This window comes from Pagrus major, chromosome 19, assembly GCF_040436345.1.
Source record: "Pagrus major chromosome 19, Pma_NU_1.0".
NCBI classification, from domain to species: domain Eukaryota; kingdom Metazoa; phylum Chordata; class Actinopteri; order Spariformes; family Sparidae; genus Pagrus; species Pagrus major.
Genome location: NC_133233.1, coordinates 26,567,645 through 26,579,917, shown reverse-complemented (window position 1 = coordinate 26,579,917; position 12,273 = coordinate 26,567,645). Strand labels below are relative to the sequence as shown.

Sequence of the window (12,273 nt, the reverse complement as noted above, 5' to 3'; positions counted from 1 at the left end):
TTTCATTTCTAAATGTTCTTCTGCGGAAATAATTAGTAGAGAATAAAATGAGGGCAACAGCAACATCAGTTAGGATCATTATGCTGGTTCTGGTTCTCTCTCTCCTCTCTGTAACGTTACGTTCATGAAGTAAAGTCCATTTCCCCTCCAGCTCCAGTCAGCAGTCGACATTACAGAACAGAAACACCTCCGGATCACTGCTGCAGTCAGGCTGATAAACAGGAGTGAAGATAAATCCACTTTTTAATCCCACAAGTTACAAAGTAACTCTGAGCTCTCCTCCCGTCGGTAATCGGATCAGAGCAGAATCTGATGAGACTCCAGGTGTTTATTCTTCTAGAAGGTAAAAAACGACTTTGTTTTGAGAATAAAAGATAATTAAAGAAACTTAAATTAACCTCAGTAATCATGTTAAAATGCTTCCTGGGTTGTTGAGCAGGTGAGTGACGAGATGCATGTTTTATACCTTTTTTTTAAGTGAACTGACACTAAATATGTTTATGATCACTAACGTTTTATCTTTATCTATAATTATACTTTATTTGTTTATTATATACTATTCAGAATCTGCAAAGTAACTAGTAACTTAAATGATCTTTTTTTATAATTATAGCAAAGTTTATTAATTATATTTTGTTTTTAATCTTTTTTAATGAATTTATGAATGAGTCCATAATGTAACTAGTAAATAACATCATCAAAGTAATCACTAACCTTTGAAATGTAGCGGAGTAGAAGTATAAAGTTGCAGAAAATGGAAATACTCAAGTAAATGTACGTTTTAATTCTGCTTTTTACCAATAAACTCGTATTTGTTCTAGTATTTTGTTTGAAAACACAAAACAACTCCTTGTGATCATCTTCTAAAGTCAGAAACAACACTAACAGACTTCTTGTGTTCACACCGACCTTGTGGGATTATTTTTGTTGAGTGTTGAAACAAACTTTGGTCTGTAAATGTAAATGTTCAGATGTTTGTTGTCTTGTTATTTGTGTGTCCGACCCGTCTCTCCCTCTGTGTTTCCTGTGCAGAGCTGAGGTGACGGCAGCCGGCTGCTCTCTGTGTTTTCTATTTTCTGTCCCGTGTGTTTCTGCAGCTGCTGCCCGTCACTCACTCGACCTGCTGGCAGAAGGTCGGCGGGTAAAAGGACGCCGTGTTTCTCGCCAGCAGTCGTCACACATGGAGCCTCAGCGAGCAGCTCTGGGCGCCGTGTTCCTGCTCACTCTGCTCTCAACCGGTGAGTTTTTAAAATTCACCTACAGCTTTAACTTGAGTCGTAACGCAGCCTTTTTATCCGGATGTTAGAGCTGAGGTGCGACTGACGAGGCCCACACTGAATATCTGAGTGTAATTTGTTGTAACTTGTTATAAAACAAGCCATTTTCTGTGTCTCTGCAGTATGTCAGGACGTATCTGTTATTTAATGGTGTAGCTTCAGTATAAAAATTGAAACTGTTAATAAATCAGTGAAATAACATTAACCAGGTCATTTAAAATAGGAAATGTATTGTTAATCAACAGTGTGTTAACAGTCTACTGTGTAAGAACAAGACTTATTTAACAGTGTACTTATAGTCAGTTATTTGTAGTATTTGTAACTAAAGTTTAAAAACTGCAAAATGTTTCATAAATCCGTAAAATAACAAACAATAAACTGGCAGCTCATAACTCAGACGTTGACCTAAAACACATCGAAGTCTGAATGAATTCAATAAAACACAGCTGGTGAAAACTTCCAGCAAACCTTTAATGTGTTGAAGGATCATTAAAGTCTCATGTTCAGATTTAAAAGTGAAACCGAATAAAAGAGGTAAAAAAAAGTGTGATTGATGAGAACAAACACATGTAAACGGGTCAATTTATAAGAACAAATAAAACAATCCAACGAAAGAGGTTTGTTAAACAACACAGAAAAAGAAACCTTGACGATTATAAGAAAATAATCTCCTGTAATTTAGAAAATGACAAATGAAGCTTTTCTTTCTAACTAAAGTTGTAAAAACATCGAATAAATCTTCTGTATAAGAACTTTTATTACCATATATATATCTCTGCTTTATTTTATGATAAAACATGTTTGATTTTCTCTTCCTCTCAGTTATTTACTAAGAATATCATCTTTAACAGCATGAAAACACAGCATTTCCTCTACAGCTGGAACAATTAATTAATTAGAGACACAATTTTGCGCGACTTTTGATAAGTGATTTGTTTTAAGTCCTTTTTCGAAGCAAAAAATCCCGAAGACGCTCTGGTGTCAGCCTCTCGCATGTAAACATTTAAGGCTTTTCTCAGACTTTTATAAAAGCTGGACTGATCGAGCAGTTTGATTACGTCAGCCTCGGCTTCAGGAACATCTGACATGAATTTGTGGCTATTTTCTGACACTTTATTGACCAAACGATTCATCGATTCAGTGTGAAAACAGCAGATTCGTTCTTTGAAACACAAATAACAAACAAACATGGCCGTGTGTTGAGCTGGAAGTGCTCAGAGGAGGAACGTCTGTCAGTTACTGGCAGTGTAGAAACACAGAGCAGCTGCTGTGATCCCCCGAAATATGACCGGCATGTGTGTAATCACACACACACACACACCCTGTTTGTTTTCCTGTGTGTGTGTGTGTGTGTGTGTGTGTCTTTATTTACAGCTCACTTATTCTACTGTAAACGACACAAATGCACTTTTTGGGGGGATGTTTTTCTTTACTTTGCATCAGTTAATTGAAAATAATGTTTCCACTAGAAGTTTTTTTAAATTATTTGTATTATTCGTAGTCTTTAATTTGTCAATTACTGTCAGTTATATTTCGGTATTATTGAAGAGTTATTTTAGGCGCGTATCTTTCATTATGATAGTTTAGTTTAATACACGTATTTTATATATATTTTTTATTTATAAATACTCTTATTTCTTATTATCTAGTCTCTATTTCATACTTTTCTTATTTCTTTATACTGCGGCAACTGTAACACAGCCCAGTTTCCTCCTCACGGACCAGTACAGTATTTCTGACTCTGACATCAGAAGTATGAAGGGTGAGACAGGCATTACGTGTTCAGGTTGTCCGTTCCTCCAGCCTCTTCTTGTAAACACGATATATCTCAGAAACGCATTAACAGAATGCTCAAGTACTGTATTGAGTACAATTTTGAGCTACTTGAGTATTTCCATTTTCTGCTACTTTATACTTTAGTTACTTTACAGATTCAGATTATTCAGTGTTGATGGGCAATAACTTGTGTCGTGTAGCCAGTCAGAAAAAGGATACTGCATTAAAGAGAAAGTGTCCTTGAGGTCATTTGTTTTATCAGCAATTTGACACAAAACACACAGAGACCGAGAATCAGAAAAATGCTGAATATCGGCCTCGATACATCGTCCAGGTCGATAATCCATCTACACCTAATAGAGACTTAAAGTCACGGCCCTTCCTGTGGACGTCATGGGACCTTATATCAGATAAAACTTTGTCTGGTAGCGAATGAAGACAGACAAATAATTTATTGATCCTGTTATTGATCACATTCAGCCATCGAACGTGACTTCGATTGCGTTCACGTCACAACAGCGACTCATCTGCCTGATTATGTGGTTGCCAGTTTGTGCACTAGCTAACGTTGCTAGCATTCAGGTTTTGTGAATTCATAACTCTGTGTGTGTTGACTTTATTGTGCACGTACAAGTGTTAAAGTGTGTGTGTGTGTGTGTGTGTGTGTGTCAGGGTGCTGGGGCAGGAATGAGGAGGAGCGTCTGATCAACCACCTGCTGAAAGAAAAGGGATACAACAAAGAGCTGCGTCCTGTCGAGAGGCAGCAGGACGCCGTCGACGTTTACCTCGCACTCACACTTTCCAACCTCATCTCTCTGGTACAGACTCTGTGTGTGTGTGTGTGTGTGTGTGTGTGTACATGTACTTTACTCGAGTATTCCCATTTTTCTGCTCCTTTACTTCCACTCCTCTGCATATATCAAGCCAGTACTGTACTTTTATTCTACTGCATTTATTTGATATATGATACAAGTGAAAGTTACCCCCCTGTCTTTTCCCGCCACGGTTGCAAAGTCCAAACCAAAAAACAACTGTAAGAATCCCAGTTTGATCTAGAAACCCTGATCTCAGTGCTGGCGGAGTAAAACAGACAGTTGTATTAATAAGTCGGTTTGTTTTGTAGAAAGACGGACAGTTTTGAAGCGTCTCAAGTCCCGGCGGTGACAGGAAACACGTATCAAACGGGTGGACAGACTTTGACACAACACCGGGGCGCTCTCCATCGAGTGAAGGCCCGAGTTTTGAAAAGAACCGGGTCCTCTTCTCATCTGTGTTATTCTCCTTCATTTGTAGAAAGAAGTAGACGAGACGCTGCTGACGAACGTATGGATAGATCACGTAAGTAAATGAGGGTTGCTTATTATTTCGCTTCACATCGAAGGCAGCGTTTTCTTCCCGAGTGCCGTATTTCCAGTGATCACGGATGTGTGTGTGTGTGTTGATAGACGTGGATGGACTACCGGCTCACCTGGAACACGACGGAGTTCGACGGCATCGACACGCTTCGCCTGCCGTCCAACTTGGTGTGGCTGCCGGAGATCGTGCTGGAAAACAAGTGAGATTCAGTCTCCTTCTTGTTTTCTTTACATGAGTGGAGACAGAGAAGCCTCCGACCTGCTGCCGCACAGCGCTGTCACAGTTTGACTTCACTTCATAAACTCGCAGAGGCTCCGACCTTTCTTGTGATCTGTGTTTCGTGTCGTCTCTGGTTTGAAACACGCGGCACTGGTGGTGCGTTCAAGTGCTTGCGGTAAACTCTAAAACCCATTTATGCAGTTTTCACAGAACTTTATTCAAAACAAACCGAGTTTCCATCGTTCCCCGGACTGTCTGCACTCCACTCACTTGTTTTTGTTGTAAATATCTTATTATTTTCTATTTAACTTTATGCATATTTGTCTTGTGTATTCAGTTCGACGTCTCCTGGAGCTCCACTGTAACGGCCTGTCTGTATTTCTGCCCTCTCTCTCCGTCAGTAACGACGCCCAGTTCCAGGTGGCCTACTACAGTAACGTACTGGTGTACTCTAACGGTCTCTGCTACTGGTTACCTCCCGCCATCTTCCGCTCCTCCTGCTCCATCAGCGTCCAGTACTTCCCCTTCGACTGGCAGAACTGCACGCTCAAGTTCACGTAAGCAGCTTGAACCAGACAGCGTCATGTTTTATCTGGTGTGCAGCTTTACGTTAAGGCTGATGTGTAGTTTAGGAAACGTTGCTGAAACATTCAGTTTAGTTACCAGAGTGAGTTCAGTTGTTTTTATAAAATATAAGAACAGAGCGGCCAACTGTCCACACGTCCTCTCCTCCTGCAGAAGTTCGGATACTTGTGTAAAAACAGACTCTGGTAAAAGTAGAAGTACAGCTTCTTTACTCCAGTAAAAGTAATCGAGTACAGGCTCTGACATGTACTCAGAGTATCAGAGTAAAAAGTCTCCCTCTGAAGGACATTTGTGGTCAAAGCTACTGAAGCTCACGTCATATTAATATCATTCAAAGACTATTAAAGTTAAAGGTAGAGTCAGTAGGATTTGTCCCAGCTGTTCCTGAACGCACCACAAAGATAGTTGATAGTTGAGTCTCATTCCCAGGACGTCAAACAGCCACATGTTGGGTTGGTAAAGCGTCCGAGCAGCAACAAAGAGAGAAAATAAGAAACTCTCTGCAGATACGAGACACTAACACGCCTTTTCTCCCCATTCAGCCTCCCTCTCTGTCTGTTCACATCTTTACGTCTTTGTCTCGTCAAAGTCACAGAGATACTCAAGTAAAGTACAGATACTGAAGTACAGTAATGAAGTATTTGTACTTCCCACCTCTGTATGACAGTCATTGTTGGGGTAGTTTCTAAAAACACATAATGAATAACACATTACTGATAATGAATTATTTTACTTATTTACTCCCGTAGAAAGTAATTTGTTACATTACTTATTCGTAATTCTGCAACATCTCCTGAGATGTGTTGTCACATAACTGCCAGTAATTAGTAAAACGCTAAAACTCATTACCCTGTAGTTCAGAAAGGTAAAGGGGACTGTTGGGCCTTGGCGGAGGTATGCGCTCTACTGAATGTCCTAGTTTTTTATTCAAACGTGTCATTTTGTTGAAATGAACCAGAGAGACTTTTTTTTCCTGGGAATGCATCGTGTTTTCTTCTGTATAAACTTCATTTCCCATGTTGCTTTGCAGCTCTCTGACCTACAATGCCAAAGAGATCAGGATGCTGCTGAAAGAAGAAGAAGATGAGGTCAACAAGTGGACGGTGGAGTGGATCATCATCGACCCCGCCAGCTTTACAGGTGATCGTCCTGTGTCTTGGGGCTTCAGTTTCTAAATTATCAACAATACAGCCAGTTGTGAAAAAACATGGAGACTCAGAAAGATATTTTTCAACCGTGTACAGCTTGTTGGATGATATTTTAATGAATATTACATAAATGTCCCCATGTCTTCTGGTGTTGACGCCACAAAAAATGATAGGAAGATATTGTAGATATGTGTAGCTATTGACTTTTAAAATCCACAAGTTATTAACTGTAGTTTTAGATCAAAAACGCCTCTTCAGGTTGTTAAGATCTCCCAATATCCAGAGACAATACTGAGGACATGTCCTCTGAGAAGCACCAGGGTGAGCAGAGCCTTCATTTAGTGAGCACATTTGTTTTTTTTATCATCTAATCCTCATTGTCTGCTTCTCGTCCTCGGTGTTGTTTACCTCGACAGAGAACGGCGAGTGGGAGATCATCCACCGGCCGGCGAAGAGAAACACCTACAAGCACATTCCCATGGAGAGCAACAAGCACCAGGACATCACCTTCTACCTGGTCATCAAACGCAAACCTCTCTTCTACATCGTCAACATCATCATCCCCTGTGTGCTCATCTCCTTCCTCGCCTCGCTCGTCTACTACCTGCCTGCTGACAGTCAGTGCACATTTCCTCCCGAATACGAAGAAAAGCTGTTTTTCTCACTTATCTCCATGTAGATAGTTCTAGTTTCAATCATCTGACCGTTAAACAACTTAAAGATCTTTTATCTTTAAATTTTAGCGGCTGTCGACAACTCAGTTCGTGATGAGAGTTTAGGTTTCTCTTGTTGTGGGGACATTTCCATCATAGTCCCATCGAAGACAAAGTCAGTCAAACATCCTGTGGTTTCACGCTTACAAATGTTAAATCACGTGTGTGTGTGTGTGTGTGTGTGTGTGTAGGTGGTGAGAAGATGACCTTGTCCATCTCGGTGCTGCTGGCTCAGTCTGTCTTCCTGCTGCTGATCTCTCAGAGGCTGCCGGAGACGTCCATGTCTGTTCCTCTCATTGTCAAGTAGGTAACACGCACACGCACACGCACACGCGCGCACACACACACACACACACACACACACACACACCAACCAAAGAGTGACTTTAATCTCTAAATTCATCGGTTTTTCTCAGATATAAAATCTGAATTATGAGAAAAATCTGAGAAAAAAATCAGAACCCAAGTTTTTTTTTAGGCTCTAACCCTCCTCTGTACGTGTGAGTTACCTGTGGATGAAATAATTGATTTTCTGTTTATCCGTGTCAACAAATATCTAATATGTACGGACAAAATAACAAAACAAAAAGTGACGAACAAAGAATATAAAGAAGGCAAACTGAACTTGGTCTTCATTAAAGAAACATTATTTTTTGGGACGTAAATTGTTGCAGGTGATTCTTGAGTTTCACTTCTTTTTAAAAATATTTTCAAGTTTCAGGATAATAAAAAAAAAAGGACAACACAATTTCATTCTGTTTTACTTTTATTTTCCTCTGAGAACAGCTTGTTTATTCACTAATGGAACAAAATAATATTTCTATTTCTATTTGTATTATCACCTCATTAATATTGTAAATATTAAAATTCTGAGTTTGAATTTCTTCTTCAAATCAATAAAAGAACAAAGAAACACAAGACAAATGTATTTCTGCCTACAGCACAAAACCTCTCTGAACATATCTTTGTGTGTGTGTGTGTGTGTGTGTGTGTGTGTGTCAGGTATTTGATGTTCATCATGGTGTTGGTGACGGTGGTGGTGTTAAACTGTGTGGTCGTCCTCAACCTGCACTTCAGGACACCGAGCACACACGTCATGTCTGAGTGGACCAAGAAGGTAACACACACACACACACACACACACACACACACACACACACACACACACACTAAAGTGTGTGTTATGACTTTAAACATGCTGTTATTCTTGCTCCCTGTCTCCAGTTCTTCCTCGAGCGGTTGCCCCGTATCCTGCGTATGTCCCGACCCGCAGAGGATGAGCCGTACTGGGATGGAGCGTTGCCACGGAGATCCAGCTCGGTGGGCTACATCGCCTCGGCGGAGGAGTACTACAGTGTCAAGTCCCGCAGCGAGCTGATGTTCGAGAGACAGTCGGAGAGACACGGACTGATGACGAGGACCACACACGCAGCCAGTAAGAAATCACGGGCTGTCGTTTCTGCTGATCAGGCGAAACGCTGACGACAGGAGACGTAGCTGAGCCGCTCTGTGTTGTCTGTTTTTATGCAGCTGTGAAGCCGCAGGACGATGGAGGCGTGACGGATCAGCTGTACGCAGAGATCAAGCCGGCTGTGGACGGAGCAAACTACATCATCAAACACATGAGGAACAAGAACGACTACAACGAGGTGAGACGCAGAGAAGACAGGATGACGTCGAGTGCAGCGGGTGTTAGTGGTTTATCTATCGGACAGTGGTGACAACGTGACGGGTGAAGTCGGGTAACGTGGGACGCTTTTTGGTAGATGCTCCAGTAGATTTAGAAAAACCTGTCAACTCACTCCAGTGATGTTTCTATGAGTCATTTAAGGCCATGTCAACATTTTTACGTCGGATTAAATGGGAATATGCAGTTTTTTTTACAGGCTACACACCTTCAAACACACCCTGACCCCGACTCTCACACTCTTGTTTGGTAAAGTGGGATGCTACAATTAAAATGGCGACAATGAGTGCTAACTTCAGCACACACTAATACTCCTGGGCTCATTGAGTACACACAAGTCTCAGTGTGGCTTTAACCTTTCAGTCATTCAGGTAGTGGTGCACTTCTGCCTCTCGTGGGCAAAATGAGTATTACAAAAACAAACACCAGTGTTCTCAGTTCTGCCATTTTCCACCTGGTTTCACACACATTTTTTTTCTCCTCCAGATGAAATGTCTCACACATGAACAGACAAATCTAAGTGGAGACCTGGATGACTGAGAACAAAAAATATGTCCAGAAAGAAATGTGTGAAACAAAGTAGGAGAAAAAAGTGACCCTAAATTTGTCACTCTGTTTCACGCATGAAACATATTTTTATGTATTTTTTTTTTCCCAGAGGAAAGAAACGTGTTTTCATGTGTATAAAAAAGCACCGTAAAAACAAAAAAATGTTTTTTCCCCCCAAGAGAAAACAAGTGACAAAAAAATAAAGGGTTTCATACAAGGAGGAAAAAAATCTCCCCTCAAAGACACGTTTTCCTCCCAATTAACTTTTATTTTAAATGTGTCACATATATTTCTTTTTTCCTGAGGGGAAAAAAGAAAACTTCTCCTGAGAAAAATCTTTTTTCACTCTGATCAACATGTGAAAAACTAATTTCCAGAGAAAAACAAATGTGTCTTTTGTGTTGTTTTTTTTTTTTTACATATTTTGACAGACAACATTAAGGAACTTTTACAACTAGTTCTCAAAAAACACAACGAAAATATTTTGAGACGGAGAAAAATAAAATCTGAATTTTCTGAGGAAAGAAGTAAAACATTTTTATTCAGTTCCACACATCAAGAAATAAAAAAAAGAAAAATCTGTGCTCATGTGTGAAACCCACTGGTTCTCGGGTCATAAACACAGGAGAGAAAAACACTTCAGATCAGACTTAGAAAAAGCGTCACCAGAAAAACAAAATGTCTTCGTTTGCCCCTCAGAGCTTCCATAACTTCAGCCCTGATGCAACATGTAATCTGAAAAGTAACTAGTAACTAAACTTAACAAATAAATGTGGTGAAGTAAAAAGCACAATATTTCCCTCCAAAATGTAGTGGAAGTATAAAGTAGCAGAAAATGTGAATACTCACATACAATCTTGAGGTACTTCTACTTTACTTAAGTACAGAACTTGAGTAAATGTACTCAGTTACATTCCTTCGCTGCTGGTAACCCTGCGTCTGTCGTCGCAGGAGAAAGATAACTGGAGTGGGATCGCTCGTACGGTGGACCGACTCTGTCTCTTCCTGGTTACCCCGGTGATGACCATCGGCACCATCATCATCTTCCTGATGGGAATCTGTAACCACCCTCCTCACCTGCCCTTCAAAGGAGACCCGCACGACTACAGAGAGGAAAACCCGCGTCTGCTGTGACGTCGCTCCGCAGTGTTTGAATCCAGAAGTTTGTCGTTGCTTCATTTTGTTTGTTTGACGACTTTTCAGGTGCGTTTGTACGGAAGGTGATTAGGGCCACTTTGAAAAAGAAAAAGACTCGGCAAAGTCCAACTTTATCTCAAAATTAAATACGCAGGAAAATGAAGTAAGAATTCTGGTTTTAAAATCAGACTTCTGAGAAAAAAAGTCCAAATTTTGAAAAATCTGAATTTTGAATTTAAAGTCAGAACTGATTTTATTTTTTACAGTGGCTGTGATCATCTTCCGTACATCTCTCTTTGAGTGTTTCCTTAAATTAGAAGTGAATAACTGAACCAGTCTATAACTGTTTTAAATGTACTTGTGTGGTTTGAATAAAGATTTGTTCTCTTGATCTCAGTGGATTTGGGATGAAATTAAAGACGTTAACATGAACCAGAGTATTGTATTCTCTTCGTAGTCCTTTAGTCTCCTTTGTGGACGTTTTAAGTCTCTGCAGGGACGTGTAGCATCTCGTGTTCGTTCCATGTCTCTGTTCAGGGCTTCTGTAGGAAACTAAATAAAAAGATGAATTAATACACAGGTAAATAAATACAGAGGCAACCTGAAGCACAAATATCCATGTATGTCACATTTTACATATACAATGCCTACATCTATTTTTAATAATCATTTATTTCTTTCTTTATTTCCTTTTGATTTTGTCAGTTTCAATCCTCCATCCACACACACACACACACACAACTCTGAATCTAAAGTCAACATCATGATCAACTAAAGATGTTTCACTTTATCATCCCAGAGAATATTTGAATTGTTTCCTGACTTTAAAATATTTTGTTTTCTATATTTTCTACTCTTAAGGCCACACAGATGAATATTTTTATTCCAACTCAACGGCCAGAATAAATGTTTGCCACGTTTCTGCAAAACTACAGATAAATTAAAACCGGACGTTTTCTTTATGTTGCAACTTCACTTTTGTTCAGGTTGACTTTTCCATTCCTCTCTCGTCACTTGTGTGAAACACAATTCAGCGGCGTCTTCTCTCACACATACTACAAAGGAGAGTCATATTCCTTGATAGCAGTTAACAAATAAAGCACGTAGCTATGAACTCAAGGACTAAAACTGACAGCTATAGCAATCAACCAATCAATCTTTGTTCATTATAGTGTCAAATCACAACAGAAGTTATGTCATGACAAGGGGTGGGACGAGACTAACGGGAGGAACCCAAAACCAGACTCGGGGTGGGCGCCACCTCTACCAGTTGGGTGGAGGGGGGAGAAAGAGCGAGAGAGACAAAGAGACAGAGACAGAGAGATAAGGACAAACAGGAACAATAATAACAAAATATCCTGACAAATAATCTAAATAGAAACATATTACAGACAGTAGCAGCATTAGAGCTGGAACTCATTTGTATTAACGGTGACTCAGTCATTATGAAACCATAAATAGAGAATTGAAATATATATATATATATATATATATATATATATATATATAGCTGTGTGAAAAAGTCTAAGAATTACAGGTCTGAACAGATATGCATTCTCATATACGTGTATGTGCACATGCATTGCCCTACTTCCTCGTCCGCAGCCAGCCAGCTCCACTCTTCACCAAATTCATGACCTGCAAGAAACAGCAAACAGGACGTGTACTCAGCATCTGTGTACTGACAAGTATATGTAGCCAAGTAGCCTTTTTGTGACGTGGTGACACATTTAGTACAAACTGCAAAACCTTGTTGATAACCTGCAAAAGCATGTCACATGCTCAAAATAGAGGTCATTCCTCAAAACCAAGTATTCCTATCAATG

The 12,273-nt window shown here is 39.9% G+C and overlaps 1 protein-coding gene across 1 annotated transcript; it reads left to right on the top strand.

Moving 5' to 3' along the window:
• Nucleotides 1–1,170: 1,170 nt before the first annotated feature.
• chrnd (cholinergic receptor, nicotinic, delta (muscle)) lies at nucleotides 1,171–10,848 on the top strand. Its single transcript, XM_073488017.1, has 12 exons — nucleotides 1,171–1,238; nucleotides 3,726–3,871; nucleotides 4,347–4,391; nucleotides 4,499–4,608; nucleotides 5,030–5,185; nucleotides 6,244–6,353; nucleotides 6,778–6,978; nucleotides 7,266–7,377; nucleotides 8,077–8,191; nucleotides 8,299–8,509; nucleotides 8,605–8,723; nucleotides 10,262–10,848. Exons 1-12 carry the CDS (start codon nucleotides 1,181–1,183, stop codon nucleotides 10,442–10,444), a joined length of 1,566 nt encoding a protein of 521 aa, XP_073344118.1. The 5' UTR covers nucleotides 1,171–1,180; the 3' UTR covers nucleotides 10,445–10,848.
• The last annotated feature ends 1,425 nt before the right edge of the window (nucleotides 10,849–12,273 follow it).

Excerpts from the sequence above, each read along its gene's own strand:
- chrnd (XM_073488017.1), top strand. The coding sequence starts at position 1,181 with ATGGAGCCTCAGCGAGCAGCTCTGGGCGCCGTGTTCCTGCTCACTCTG. Across the intron at positions 5,186-6,243 it reads AACTGCACGCTCAAGTTCAC|CTCTCTGACCTACAATGCCA; the intron begins GTAAGCAGCTTG and ends GTTGCTTTGCAG. Across the intron at positions 8,510-8,604 it reads GAGGACCACACACGCAGCCA|CTGTGAAGCCGCAGGACGAT; the intron begins GTAAGAAATCAC and ends GTTTTTATGCAG.